The sequence below is a fragment of the Crinia signifera genome, chromosome 9, assembly GCF_055691185.1.
Source record: "Crinia signifera chromosome 9, ASM5569118v1, whole genome shotgun sequence".
Taxonomy (NCBI): domain Eukaryota; kingdom Metazoa; phylum Chordata; class Amphibia; order Anura; family Myobatrachidae; genus Crinia; species Crinia signifera.
In genome coordinates this window covers 122,264,706-122,280,206 of record NC_139225.1, presented here as the reverse complement: position 1 = coordinate 122,280,206, position 15,501 = coordinate 122,264,706, and the positions used below count along the sequence as shown (strand labels likewise).

The 15,501-nt window shown below is 46.5% G+C and overlaps 1 protein-coding gene across 4 annotated transcripts in view; it reads left to right on the top strand.

The window, feature by feature from the left end:
* Positions 1-13,468, top strand: part of LOC146035911 (sphingolipid delta(4)-desaturase/C4-monooxygenase DES2-like) — a 65,882-nt gene extending 52,414 nt beyond the window's left edge. For 3 of the 4 annotated variants that reach the window (XM_083159621.1, XM_083159622.1, XM_083159620.1), the window contains 2 exons: positions 1,991-2,733; positions 12,269-13,467. In XM_083159621.1, the coding sequence (XP_083015747.1) occupies positions 1,991-2,733; positions 12,269-12,412 (887 nt within the window). In that variant the 3' untranslated portion in view covers positions 12,413-13,467. Of the gene's footprint in view, positions 1-1,990; positions 2,734-12,268 lie in introns of all 4 variants that reach the window. The other variant, XM_083159623.1, reaches the window with a different exon arrangement.
* Positions 13,469-15,501: the final 2,033 nt, after the last annotated feature.

Here is a 15,501-nt window from a genome sequence, read left to right as displayed (position 1 = left end):
GTTCGCAGATAAGTCGGTCTGAACTGACATTTATTTCGCCTCCTGATCGCTGAATTGGAGCCGGGCATCATGTGAAGTCATCCGCCCGCCCCGAGCAGGGAACGCCACGCCTGCGTTCCCAGGGGAACACCCAGCATTTTCATGGAGACGCCCATACAATGCTGGGCGCTCCCCCTGACTCCGCTCCCTCCCTTCCCTACAATTGCTAATGTCTTGGCTAGTGTGACACTCGCCAAAGGCATTTTCACAGTGGGGTCTGCATATGCTTAGACCCCCCCACCACCACCATCGGAACGGGTGCTGGACGCGGTTCCGACAGTCATTTACCCGACGTTGGGATCCTGACTGTCAAAACTCCAACAGACGGGTGCCCGACGGCCACCCGCTATTTTCCCTTGTGGGGGTCCACGACCCCCATAGAGGGAGAATCGAATAGGTGGCGAGCGTAGAGAGCCACCGTGCCCACAGCGTGGCGAGCGCAGCAAGCCCGCAAGGGGCTTTGTTGTGCTCACCATGCTGTCTGAGTCCGGGCAGTCGGGAACCCGACGTCGGGCTAATGACTGTCGGGATCCCGACTGTCGGAACCTTATACCACACCTTTCGGAACGGTATGCGTCCTACGACCTTTTCATACCCCCACTATCCACGTCAGCGTGGAGTTGATTTTAGATAGTGTGGCGAGCCACCAAGCCCGAAGCGTGTCGAGCACACGCGGAATACATGTGAAGTAATCCGCATCCCCTCGCGGGGCTCGCTGCACTCGCCACGCTTCAGGCTCGGTGGCTTGCTGCGCTCGCCACACTACAGATGGAGCGGGCCTCGCTCTTGCAGGGGATGGCGGAAGAATCGCCAGCCGCCATCCCCCACCAGCCGCCATCTGATCTGCGAAAGGGGACGCGCCGGCGGTCACCCAGGGTCCCCACTGCCTCCCCGCTCTCCCACCTAACCCTGTCCGTCTCCCTGAAGTGGAGACGGACAGGGTTCCCGTCGCCCCACCGCTTGGAAACTGAGACGCGCGTGCGTGTGAGATGCACGCGCGTCTCAGCCAGATAGAGCGCCTCGCCGCTGGCGAATCACCAGTGGAGACAATCTCGCCAGCAAGAGGGAGGCTGGCTCCATCTGTATCTAAAATCAACTCCACGCCGACGTGGATAGCGGGCTCGCTGCGCTTGCCACGCTTTGGGTTGGCGTTGATAGTGGGGGTGGCGTTAACAATGGGGGTGCATTTAACATAGTAATCACCCATCAGGGTGCCTGTACAATTAAAAATCGGGTCGTATCGCATTGCATGCGATCGGATCGCATGCGATGCAATACGACTGATACAATGCCCTACGATGGAAATCGTGGGCGCCGTGATAATACACAAGTACCAAGATCAACATGTCAATGGTTGACACTGGAAAAGGTTGACATGAGTTTTCATGTGTTTTGGTGTCTATGTGGACATGGACAATGTGTTAGTGTAAGTGTTCCCTCGCATGGCTTGCTGCACTCACCATGCTTCGGGCACGGTGCCTCACTGCGCTTTGCACACTATTATATTATACATCTATGCCCACTGGGATCATGAAGTAAGAACAAGTAGATTTTTTTAAAAATCATGAAAACCGTATCAATATTTTGCTTGTGTCTTTTATCATTGGCGACCTAGACCGTGTGGACCTTTTTACTGGCGAACTAAGCATTGACGACCAATCGACCTAATCCACTGTCATTTGTCAATTACCTGGCGGTTTAAAACTGATTGGCTGGAGTACTATTTATCATTCACAATGAGTTTTATTACTCATCGAGAAATAAGCCCCATACTCTACTATAGTAGAAATGTTGGTCTAGGTAATGTACACCGTAGCCGATTATTAGGGTTGTACTGTATAGAGTATCTTCTGCGATCCTCAGAAAAAAACTTTGCTACATATGTTGTATATAGACTGGATCAGCTCCTTGTTATTATACCCTCTGACTTAACATTATTTTTTTTTTTCAGCTAAATATCCTCAGATCAAGAACTTGATGGGACCTGACCCACAACTTAAGTGGACTGTCTCCTGCATGGTCCTTGTGCAGGTTCTCTGCTGCTACCTAGTCTCTGATCTCCCGTGGAAGTGGCTGTTTTTCTTTTCCTACGCTTTTGGTGGTGTAATCAACCATTCACTGACTCTTGCCATCCATGACATCTCCCACAATGTTGCTTTTGGTAACAAGTCCGCTCGGTGGAATCGCTTCTTTGGCATATTTGCTAACCTCCCCATTGGCGTGCCCTACTCAACGTCCTTCAAGAAATACCACATAGACCATCACAGATACCTTGGGGGTGATATCCTGGATGTGGACATCCCCACAGACTTTGAGGGGCGCTTTTTCTGCACCCCTTTGCGTAAGGTTATTTGGATCTTTCTACAACCTCTGCTCTATGTCTTACGTCCACTCTATCTTAATCCCAAACCCGTAACCCAAATGGAGGCGATCAATACAGTTGTTCAGTTTTCCTTCGACTTTATGATATACAGCTTGTGGGGATTGAAGCCTGTTGTGTACTTACTGGCTGGATCCATTCTGTCAATGGGGTTACATCCAATATCGGGACATTTTATAGCGGAGCATTACATGTTTTTAAAGGGATATGAAACCTACTCTTATTATGGACCACTCAACCTGCTAACCTTCAATGTTGGCTACCACATGGAGCATCATGACTTTCCAAGTATCCCAGGGAGCAAGCTCCCAGAGGTAAGTTCCCAGCTATAACTGCAGTGTACTCTGTGTTGCTCAGAAATTATGTTCTTACAGGAGGGTCAGTTGATTTTAGACAGCAGTTGTGCGTCATCTGATCCCATGACTTATATTGAGTTGCTCTATGGACTTTATATATTGTACTTGACTAGTAATTACAGAGGAGGCGTTGGTCTGGTCTCCCTTTACTCAGTAGACTTGGAGCCTCCTAGATTCGGACACAACTCTATACAACTTTAAGGCACCACACCTACTTAACATAACCTGATCATGGAACATGAATGGTATCTGGTCAATCCTACAGACCTAGGCACTGGTGGCTCCAGAGGATGGGCTGCAGCACAGTTTAAATAGGGTACAAAGATGCAACTGTTGCTCGCTCATCGGTCAAACATCAACTTTCTGAGTAACCCTTTGATCACGCAGTATGGCAGCTGGAAGTATGATGTGGACACACCCTAGAAACTGTCACTGATCACCAGCGTTTAAGTGAATACTAAATTATTTTGTGAATAAATAATCGCTATGGCTACCTTCACATACCCATTGTGGCACATGAATCAGGCCCAATATAATCTGTATCATTCTAAATCTTACCTCTAGAAACTTTTAAACTGAGCACAGAGGAAGTGCAGACGGGTTACTGCAAGTGGCAGTTGAAACCAGGGAAATGTCAACTGAATAGTATATACTGTATAATAGTGAATAGGGTATTGTCATGGAGAACATAGTTTACATAGAAACATGGTATATTTTCTCAAAGATAGACTAATACAGAAAGTAGACTGAAAATACACATTATAAAAAGTGTATGCAGAGCATAATTCACTGGGTATACAAACAACTAAAAGTTAAATAGTTTTTGGGGATTTTATAATCTATCTAAAAGTCCTAAATCTAAGCGCTCATAAGTGTATTTGCATCTGTACCTGCTATTTTAATATAATGCATTTGTAAACCTTCCATAACTGTTTCCCTTAGCAACCCAAATACCACCGAGCTTTTTTATGTTTTTCACAGTATCGTAACTTTGGGTTTTTATAGTGTTTAGTTTATTAAATATTTTACCAAGTTTTCTAAAAAAATGTCACAGCCTAATACATGGGGTTGCTTAAAATGTTGGAAAGTGTGCTACGGTGACCCTGGGTAGGTTTTGTTCATTATAAGATCCAGAATCAATAGGATCACTAAGGAATGTCGGATGCTGGCTCACGCAGTGCTACGCTATGGCAGAGTAAATATAGTTTATAATCCCACCACTCCCAGCCAACAGTAATCTCGCTCCTGTTCATGTGCTGCTGAGTTTGTTGTTCCGTCAATGGGGCATAATAATGTGGCGGTACTTGTGTAGTTTCACGGCGCCGCCGCGCGCACACTCTGTCTCTGAAACTTGGCAGCCTGCCAGAAGCTCTGTTTAACTGTGCGCGTGCCGCTCTAGCTCTGTTTAACTGTGCTCTAGCTGTAAACTACGTATTGTCAGCTTACGTTATTAGCATTGGGCTGCCCAGGCGCTGACAGGTCACTGTGGTACTTGTAGTTCCACAGTCAAATAGGCAGCCCTGCGCACCGCTGACAACGGTATCCGCATCCCTTCGCGGGCTTCACAGGTGTCCGCATCCCCTCGCGGGGCTCACTGTGCTCGCCACGCTTCGGGCTCGCTGCGCTCGCCACACTTTCTATTCTCAACTCCACGCCGATGTGGATAGTGGGGGTATGAAAAGGTCGTAGGACGCATACCGCCGCCCCTCACGGAGCTCGCTACGTTTGCCACGCTTCGGGTTGGCGTGGATAGTGGGATTTACACGGTCGACAGCTGTTGCGTCGACTAGTGGCACTGTGGACAGGTTTTAATAGCCGCTGATTTTGCTACCTACTTTTCAACCAAAATCTCCTCTCTCAGGACTGCCATCACTGCTGCCATGACCTCACCCTCTCCCTCCTCCCCTCCTACATCTCCATTCCCCTCCTTCCAACCCCTGTCCTCATTTTACCCCACCACTGCTGCTGAAGTCCACTCTTTCCTTCAATCCGCTTCTCCCTCCACCTGCCCGCTCGATCCTATCCCCTCCAATATTATCCGTCGTCTCAGTCTGTCAGTCTGCTCTCACCTGGCTCACCTCTTTAATCTTTCCCTATCCTCTGGGATCTTCCCTTCCTCCTTCAAACACGCTCTTGTCTCCCCAATTCTCAAAAAAACAAATCTGGACCCCAACTCTCCATCCAACTACAGGCCCATCTCCCTCCTCCCTTTTGCCTCCAAGCTCCTAGAACGTCTGACCTATAATCGTCTCCTAAGCCACCTTACTGCTAACTCCATTCTAGACCCCCTCCAATCCGGGTTCCGCCCTTTACATTCCACTGAAACTGCCCTGACCAAAGTCACTAACGATCTACTATCGGCTAAATCCAAAGGCCTCTTCTCTATCCTCATCCAGCTTGATTTGTCGGCTGCCTTTGACACTGTTGACCACCCTCTCCTGCTCAACACCCTCCGCTCCTTTGGCATCACTGGCACGGTCTTCTCCTGGTTCACCTCATACCTCTCCGATCGCTCCTTCTCCGTCTCCACTCCGAGCTCCTTCTCTCCTACTACCCCGCAGCCAGTCGGTGTTCCCCAAGGGTCAGTCCTTGGCCCTCTCCTCTTCTCCCTCTACACCACCTCTCTGGGCACCCTCATCAGCTCCTATGGTTTTCATTACCACCTTTATGCTGATGATACCCTAATCTATCTCTCCTCCCCCGACTTATCCCCATCACTCCTGTCCAAGGTCTCCGAATGCCTCACGGCCATCTCAGCCTGGATGACCCAACGCTTCCTGAAACTAAACATGGCTAAAACTGAACTTCTAATCTTCCATCCCCCGAACATCCCCTCTTCTCCCACTATTTTCATCAGCATTGGTGAAACCGAGATCACCTCCACCGACCAAACGCGCTGCCTCGGTGTCATCATTGACTCCTCCCTCTCTTTCACCCCCCACATTCGTGCTCTCTCACAGTCTTGCCGCTTTCACCTACGCAACATCTCACGCATCAGACCATTCCTCTCCACTGACGCGACCAAAATTCTCATTCACTCTCTTGTCATCTCCTGCCTTGACTACTGCAACATCCTTCTTTCTGGGCTACCTCTCACCCGCCTCGCACCTCTCCAATCCATTCTTAACGCTGCTGCTAGGCTCATCTTCCTCTCCCGCCGCTCTACCTCCGCCTCCCCCCTCTGTCTATCTCTTCACAGGCTCCCCATTCCTTTCCGAGTTCTCTTTACACTCCTCACCACCACCTACAAGGCTCTCTCCTCCTCCACAGCTCCCTACATCTCTTCACTGATCTCTATCCACACTCCCTCCCGTCCTCTTCGCTCCATCGCTGACCGCCGACTGACCTCTCACCTCCTCCCACTCCCGTGTCCAAGACTTCTCTCGCGCTGCCCCCCTGCACTGGAACAACCTCCCGCCACCCATCAGGCTATCTGATTCCCTTCTTCCCTATCTGATTCCCTTACCTCCTTCAAGCGCTCCCTCAAAACCCATTTTTTCGACTAGCCTAAAAAAAGCCTATCCCTCCTCCTAACCTCTTTTGATCCTCCTATCCTGCCTCCGTTCCCCTCCGTTCCTACTTATCCTATTGTATTTCGTTCGTCCACCCACCTATTTTTAGTATGTTAACTCTTATGAGTAGGGTCCTCCTTCCTCATGTTCTCACCCTACCTCATTACCTCACCTGTGCTCCTGTCCTGTTCTTCCCTTCCTCTACTTCATCTTCAGTCTCCTCGACAATTTCCACACTTACTTCTGAACTGATGCTGATTTTAGTTCTACCAGCTATACCCCTATTTATATTGTATTTTTCAACACACCCTGTACGTTACCTTGTAATTTGTTTTTTTTGTTTGCTATGTACGGCGCTGCGGACACTTTGCGGCGCCTTATAAATAAACGTACTACTACTAATAGTGTACCCCTAGACCCAACTAAATTTAGATGCTTTAGCGTCTAAATTTAGATGTACCCCTAGTCCCAACTAAATTCAGAGGCTTTAGCGTCTAAGTCCAGAAACCCTCGGCTTGTTAGCGGCTAGCAGTTAGACCGGTTTCAGACGCTTTAGCGTCTAAGTCCAGAAACCCCGGCTTGTTAGCGGCTAGCAGGTAGTCCGGTTTTCTGACGCTTTTGCGTCTAAATTTAGCATCTGCATTGGGGACTCACCCTTTGATAGCGGTGTGCCGGGGTGTGCCCGGGGTGTCCAGTTTTACATGCCCCCGTTGTCAGCGGTGCGCAGGGCTGCCTATTTCACTGTGGAACTACAAGTACCACAGTGACCTGTCAGCGCAATGCTGCTGCTGCCCGGCACTACGTTGATAACGTAAGCTGACAATACGTAGCTTACAGCTAGAGCGGCACGCGCACAGTTAAACAGAGCCACTGGCAGGCTGCCAAGTTTCAGAGACAGAGTGTGCGCGCGGCGGCGCCGTGAAACTACACAAGTACCAATGTGGCTGTTGGAATGTATTTATGTTTCTGGAGTTACGGACAATACACGAAATTGGTGTTTGAATTGAAAATGAGCTTTAAGGCCCCCATACCCTAGGCGTATGGACAAGTCGGACCAGATTTCCTTTGCGCTCCCCTGCAGGGCTCACATAAGATTTGGCCTTCATGTTCCATTTTAACATGCGATAAACTGCATGCAATTTATCGCTTGTATAAAGTGCCCCCCGTTGAGCTGCCGGGAAAGGTGAATGTTAAAATGAATGGGAGTTTTGAAATCTCCTGCCCGTCTTCCTCTACCCTACTGTAGACATTGCCCATGTCTAACAAAACACAATTCTGCAGTCTGCCACATTTACCCTTGCCTACAAGAAGCTACAGCCAATAACCCACACTTTCAGGCAGGTTGTGGAAGCCATGGCACTCAAACAGTTTACGAATAGACTTCCTTAGCACATGGTTTGATTGACCCATTTAAAATAGGCCACAACCCTTAGCCTGGCTGCCCATCTGTTTGAAGATGTCATGGCTGGTGAAATCCTTCTAGTATGATCCAGGATGCAGTCCCTGATTCACTTCATTGGCTTAAGAATGAATTGGCCTCCGCCACTATCCGTAGATCTGATGGGGTTTTATTGTATTATACAACTTCACAAAGTATTCTGTGAGGGCCCTGTCATTCCATTCCTAGATTTCAGCCAACCATTTGTATTGCAAATGGGTTTCTGCTGCAAGTGTTAGGACCTTGAATCAATAAAGCTCCCAGTTCTTTAAGAGAGAAGCTCCATCCATGGGAGAGATACTGTGGCACGTGCCATGTTGTGATGAGCCATAGAACGTCAAGGCCATCCATAAACAGTCAAGGCCGTCCATTACTACCTTGTGGGTGTTTGTTTATTTTGTTCTCTTCGCCTATCTTGTCTCACTGTGGTTGAACATGAGACATTACATCAACGCTTCACAAAATGCAACTAGTATTTTTTTAAACAGGTCATTGCTTGGGGTGACAGCATCTCACTGGAAATTATTTTATTCTAGAGATGTGCTAAAGCCAACATCCAGCACCCTCTAACAATGAATTTATGTGCATCATAAAATCAGTCCATTTCAAGTAAGAGATTGGCACCCTCACTCAAAGTCATGCCAGTCATGCCAACTAATCCATTTGGCTGAATTTGTGTGTATCACGTGAGTGTTTACTCCTGATGAAGTTGTAATTTCTCTAGGACCATGGGGGTGGCTCCAGGCTTCCCTCACACTGGGCTGGCCTACTGAGGTTGAGTATGGACCATTTCTAAGACGTGAAATATATTGGTCAATCCGCTCCGCCATTGTAAATGCTGTGTAAATTGCACTTCGAGCAATCACTGCTATTCCTGTGGCGGTATGTTTTCTGCTGAAATGGAAGATTGTCTCTGGAGTCCCAACTTGGCCCCTGCCCTCCACAGAGGCAGGGCATTTTATTGTCTTTGTAGTTAAGGTTTACCTATTGATCTATATCTCCAGGCTGTGTACACATAAAGAGCTCAGTAACGTAAGGTACCTGGCCATACAGTGGAAATCATGGTTACTTGTTAACTCGAGTTGCAGCAACAGAGCAGGTTTCAAAGTATAGTTCAGTTTTCATACAGTGCAGGTAGTCAGACTCTGAACTCAGCATATAATGATCTCGGAAGCTTTGTAAAACATTAGCTAATCGCATCATAAATGCTACAGCCACACAAAGGTCAGTAATGACACAATTTTGCTGTACAACTACTTTTCTTCATTCGGCAGACTCTTCTGCTGCATCGGAAGATTAGCAAAGTATAATATGAAGGTTACATACCTCTACATTGTGCTGATCATTCATTCTTGGTCTGATTTATGTTACTGTTGCTGTACAGAATCTTATTCTACTTATCATTTATCTTGAAGATAATATCTAGAATCTGGTTGCTGTGAGCGATAACTCCACTTATAGAAACACGCACTTTAATAAATATACCACTTCTAGTGAACTAGACTTCTGTGCATGGTGTTTCTCTTGTCATGTTCTTCCATGTTCCGCTGGAAACTATATTGTTAATTATCGTCACTGGGACCCACTAAACATGCAGATATTTGGCTATATGGCCAAACTGACCTGCCTGCTTAGCAGACGGGAGATGGCATTAACGATGCCTGGAAGCACGCATTGTTACTGATATTGACTGTACACACCCCACAGCCTCTGCGTTTAATGCCAGGAATGATTCAGTTATTTGGCAATTCATATGTGCAGTGACTGATAGATACCAGGTTAAGTGCCCAGAGCTATGGCATTACCCCACACGGTAATCCACAGAGAAGGGCTTAAAGTGGTCCTGGAGAGGTGGTGGAACTACTTTCTCCAACCACTTAACCCCCCCTCCACCTCCACCACCACCACCATTGAGCGGACACAGGGTCAGTGCAAGGAGTTTTTTGGCCATCCTCCCTGTAAACCATAAATGTGTTCCTTACCTCCTATATTTTGGTCTCATGTGAAAGGGACAAAGTCACACAGTAGTAAACCCCAATTCAAATGACACCATACAGTTGTACACTTTTATTCACATTACACTGCATGTAATGCCCCTGAGCCACAGTGCACCACATTGTAGTGCACCTTATTGGCATAACTCAGTAATGCCCCTTATTCACATTACACTACACAATAGTACCCCTTATACATGTTATGACACAAAACTAGTGTCCCTTATACACAATTTTCTCAGTAGTAGCGCCACGTACACATAAAGCCCACAGTAGTGATGCCTGTACACCTAATGTCAAAAGTGGTCCCCCTTGCACACATAATGCTCACAGTAGTAGTGCCCTTTATACACATCTCTGCCTCTGTCACTCCAGCAGTGTCCTTCCAGTAGCTCCATGCCCTGTGTCAATCCAGCAGCTTCCCCATCTCACTGTGACCCTCCAGCTCCTTCTATCCTTGTCTCTCCCAGCATGAACATAGTCTGCTGCTTTCGGTGGCTCCTCTCCACTTCATCAGTGTTGACGGCATAACATCACATATGCTGTGCTGGAAAAGGAAGCTGCTGGGTCCTGAGGAGAGGCAAACACCTGTATGCAGGTGGAGTAGAACCGTTGAGCCTTTAGAACCTGAGGAAGGGGGGGGGTGGCTGTAGCTCTTTAGTAACCATAGTTCCGCCAGCATCATCTATTGACGTGGGTGGGTGGTGATGCAGGCTTTTGTCTGCTGGAATTACTATGCTGGGCCATGGTGGAGGTGAAATGGAGTGCCACCTAGCATAACAGTGTGTGGAACTCTGTTCCACCCAGTTCCCTCCCACTTTAGCTGCCTTAGAGGGTGTAGTTAACCCATCTCTTCCTTGCAGCCTTTGGAGCATTTAAGGGCACCCATGGGACTTACCATACATGGTAGCTGGCAGTAATTGAATAGCTCCGGGTATAGTTGCAGCAGAATGGCAGGTCCAGCAGGTAATTGAATAAGCCACGTATAGGCTGACTCTGAGGGCCTGGTACTCCAGTGTGAGTCCATCAAAAAATTGGCACACATTGATTAAATGCTTTTATTGACTAACGAGTGTGATTTTAGAAGTGAAGATGTTGCCATAGCAACCAATTATGCTCTACTTATTTACCTAGTGCCCTCTAGAAGAGAATATCTAGGATCTGGTTGCTATGAACAACATCTCCATTTATAAAAACGCACACTTTAATAAATATGCCACTTATAGTGAACTAGACTACTGTCCATTTTCTGTCCTAATTTCCATTTTCTCCACATTTCCCTCTGGCACCCCCTCATATTCGATACGTGGCTGCCTGCAAGTAGTTCCCCTCTGTCATTTTTCTGATTTAATTTTTTCACTCTGATTCTTATATAGGGGTCTGCTTATAAAAGGGCAAAAGTTCTAATGCCACCAGAAATTAGAAATGTAGGGACCTATTCATCCGCAGTTGATTGCAGTCCTTGGGAAAATATCTTAAAAAATAGTTAGAACTGCATGAGCTGTATTAAACGCTGCCCAATTGCACTGTGGGCAGATCTGTCTGGCTAAGAATCAGACCCTTCGTCAATAGACCCCTTTTTTTTATAGTTGTCAAAACTCCCACATGGTGCAGGAGGTTTCCATTTTTGCCATTAATCTCATGTTGTCCTGCATAGTACTCCTAATCTCATGGATTCTCTAAGGGGCTGCCACTAGGACAGTGGTTTGCTGTAATCACTGTGATTACCTGTAGTTGCTCAGTAAGTCCGTGCCGATGACACTCATAATCCGCCCCTTGTGGGAACCCCTAACAGACGAGAGACATCAACACATGATCTCCTTATCTGTGTTGGTGTGCACTCATCCACAGTGTGCTGCTGCCCTGCTAGTGAGTTGTGACTTGGGGTAATAATTAATGCTCCTAATCATACTGTAGTTAAACACATTTGTTTAATTAGAGTAATTGGTGTCCATACTCATTTGGCTAATGCTATAATAGTATGCTAAAAAGCACATACAATAAATTGAGGAAGTGCCTACAACATCCAGACAGTCCAGTGTTCTCAATAAAATAACATTTATTACAGAAAAAAAAAAAAAAAATTGGATGATTAGGGATGTATTCACACAAGGTCAAATTGCATTTGGAATTTATTGCATAGGATGCAAATTTATCATGTATATTATGCTGAGTGAAAAGAAAAATATCACAGCGACTATATACAGTAGTTGAAAACAAGAAACTCCATATTGCAGACTGCAACATTAGTATAAATACTTGCAAAACTTAGCAAAATATATTGTTACTACTGTTATATATATATATATATATATATATATATATATATATATATATATATATATATATATATATAAAAAAAATAACTTGCAACAAGCATTTAAGCATAGATTCATCCATATATGGAGCTAGACACGCCCCTTCTGCAGAGTGCGACAAGTCCCCTTGACGTAAACTGTAATCTCCGGCCTACTGGGCCACTGATTTGACAAAATAAGAATGTTTACCAGGTGCCATAACTAAACCTTCTCCTCTCTTATTTCTGACAGGTACGCAAAATTGCTGCTGAGTATTACGACACACTACCGCACCATACATCATGGGGGCGTGTGCTCTGGGACTTTATATTCTGCAAGGAATTGGGACCTTTCTCCCGTGTCAAGAGGGACTGTGAACTGGCCAAGAGGGACTGAAAGACAATGGACAACTAAATATTAATTTATTGCTTTGTTAATACAAATTTTCTGTATCTGTTTTATTTCAATGGATGCAAAGCAGTCCTCACTGTATGCTGATCTGAGCCTCCTCTGTCACACTTCTGGCACCATGCTGTGAGCTGATCATATGATCTCATTCACATTACTATCTTCCCTGTTCTGTTGTGGAGGCCATGAAGAAAGTAATTACCTAGGAGAAAGGATTGTCCAACTTGTTCAAATGCAAGCGTTAAGCGTTACCTACAAGGAGTGACTGCAGCAGCTGCTATTTACTGAGGATACCCATAGACATATATTATCTCCTCAAAGTATTAAGCGACCTCAGCAAATTTCACAGTTCTCTGTAGAGGTTCCACTTTTTTCAATCTCAAATGCAGTACACATAGGCTCCTCTAGATCCACGCAAGAGGTATCCTATTAGCAAAACATAGATTTTTCCAGCTTGCCCCTGCTTCCCAATTTACCATCTTTATGTTGACGTGGGATACGTTTTCCAGTCTTTTTTTTTTTCTTCCATATCTTTCTCTGGTAACTATTGTCTGCACGGTCCTGGTTGAATGATTTATTCTCTTATGTCATTTGAGGCTCTGTTTGGCTGCAGTATCCTACCTCCACTGTTTAGTAGCCAATAGCTGCATTTTACAGTTTATGGGGTACTTGTGTATTATCCGGGCACCCGATTTTTTTCATTGCACATTAAAAAATTGCGCCGCATCGCATACAATCATATCGCATGCGATGCGACGCGATTGGACCCGATTTTTAACACAGGCACCCAGATGCCTGCTTCTTATGTTAAATGCCCCCCCAGACCCGATTTTTGATTGTACACCCACCCTGATGGGTGATTACTATGTTAAATGGCCCCCCATTGTTAACGCCATCCCAGTATCAACGCAAACCCGAAGCGTGGTGAGTACGCGTCCTCCGACCTTTTCATACCCCCACTATCCATGTCGGAGTGGAGTTGATTTTATATAGTGTGGCGAGCGCAGCAAGCCACCGAGCCCGAAGTGTGGCGAGGGGACGCGGAATACATGTGAAGTAATACGCTGCGCTCGCCACGCTTCGGGCTCGGTGGCTCGCTGCGCTTGCCACACTATATAAAATCAACTCCACGCCGACGTGGATAATGGGGGTATGAAAAGGTCGGAGGACGCGAACCGCTGCCCCTTGCGGGCTCGCCACGCTTCGGGTTGGCGTTGCATCGCATGCCACTAGTTAACGCATTTACCTATGCCACTAGTTAAGGCATGCGATGCGACGCGATATTAAAATTGTACACTCCTCCCGGGAATGGCTCAATATCGGGTACAATCGCATCGCATGCCTTAAGTAGTGGCATGTGATGTGATGTATCGGCGCCCGGAGAATACACCAGTACCGTTTATGGTAGTAATGTCCTATGTTTTATTAAAGTAGATGCACTTTATAATGATGCTGAATCACACTGAATGAAGTGTAGTGTTTGTTTTACAACAAAACGGTTTTTGATATTTACCAAACTGTTTTTTTTGTGTACAAAATTGAAAAAAAAAATGTAATATTAAACTTTATTAAGAATGTCAAGAAAAAGATGCACAGTATTGCACCAGTCCTGCTTTTGTTTGTTGATGTTGGTAATCTGTTTTAGTTTCAGCTGTCCCATCCAGCACTCCATTTGTCACAATAGTTCAGATATACAAGGAACAAGACACAACAGGTCATAGCCAAGCAAATGTGATTCTTTGAATATGTCTGAGCATTACGTGGACAGAGCAGGGGTGTGCTCTTTTGTCCCAAATTTGCTTCATGAATTCATACCTCCCAACTTCTATACGGAGGAAATAGGGACACTCGCGCGGCTTCGCGCCGCGCGAGCGCCCGAAAAGGGGGCAGGGCGTATGCAAATAAGGGCGCGGCTTATGCTAATTAGCCGCGACCTCATTTTCATACGAGAATAGACACTGTGCGCATGCGCACAGCGTCTATTCTACTAGATTGGGGGGTCTCCCAACTGCCACCCCCCGCAGCGGGACAATGCCTGCCGCGGGTGGGACGTCGGGACAGGACCCGAAAATCGGGACTGTCCCGACGGAATCGTGACAGTTGGGAGGTATGTGAATTCTGAGAGGTATTGGCAGAGAGCGGTACAGAGATTTGTACTGTAATCTTTCCCTGTGCAAATGGCATTGCTGGCCATTAGACATGAAGCTATGGGTTGATTGGTACAGTGCTGGCTGCAGTACCATTCATATAAATGGGAAAGATTTATCAGATCTTAAAAAGTGATAAAACGGAGAAAGTACCAACTAATCAGCCTCTTCTAGCACATCCTGTAACATGGCAGTTAGAACTGATTGGTCAGTACCAGCGGCAGCTCGTACCTTATTGGGGGGCTGCCTCTTGCCGCAGCGGGGGTGCCGCGTTTCAGGACTCCCCCTGTCACTGCCGCTGCCTCCTCTCCCATCTTGGCGCCTGTGATGTGATGAGTGACAGGCGCCGGGACTGGCGCATGCGCAGTACACATGTGTACTGTGCACGCAGCCAACTTCTATGGGCTGCTTGGGCAACAGTCACAGTGAAGCCAGTGCAGTCTCACAGACTGCATCTGGCTTCACTACAGTGGCGGATTTTACCTGCGGGGGCTGCTTTATCTCTCTCCATACTTGAATTTGTAAATCACACCTCCTTCATCCAGCCTGATTAATAAATATGCTCATTTTCTCTAAAGTAATGTTGATAAGTACAATTCCTATCCCAGTAATACACATTTGATCATAGTTATTGCCAGGCGACGCTCCGGGGGGGGGGGGGCTTTGGGTTCTGCACAGTTCAAAGTTAAAATAGGGGAGCCAAGGCAGCTGCCAGTGAGTCAGTTTGGAATGGCAAGTGGTATGGCTTCACTATTTGGATTTAGAACTGTGCTGCAGTCCCCTCCCTCCCTGAAGCCGCCACTGGTTATTGCTGTAATTAAACATTTTTGTTTTTATTGCTGTGGCTGTTGAGCATAATAACTATCCAGAGGTTGTATGCCGTATTACTGTCTCTTCGTTACTTCTTTTTTTTTTAGTATATTTATTGGG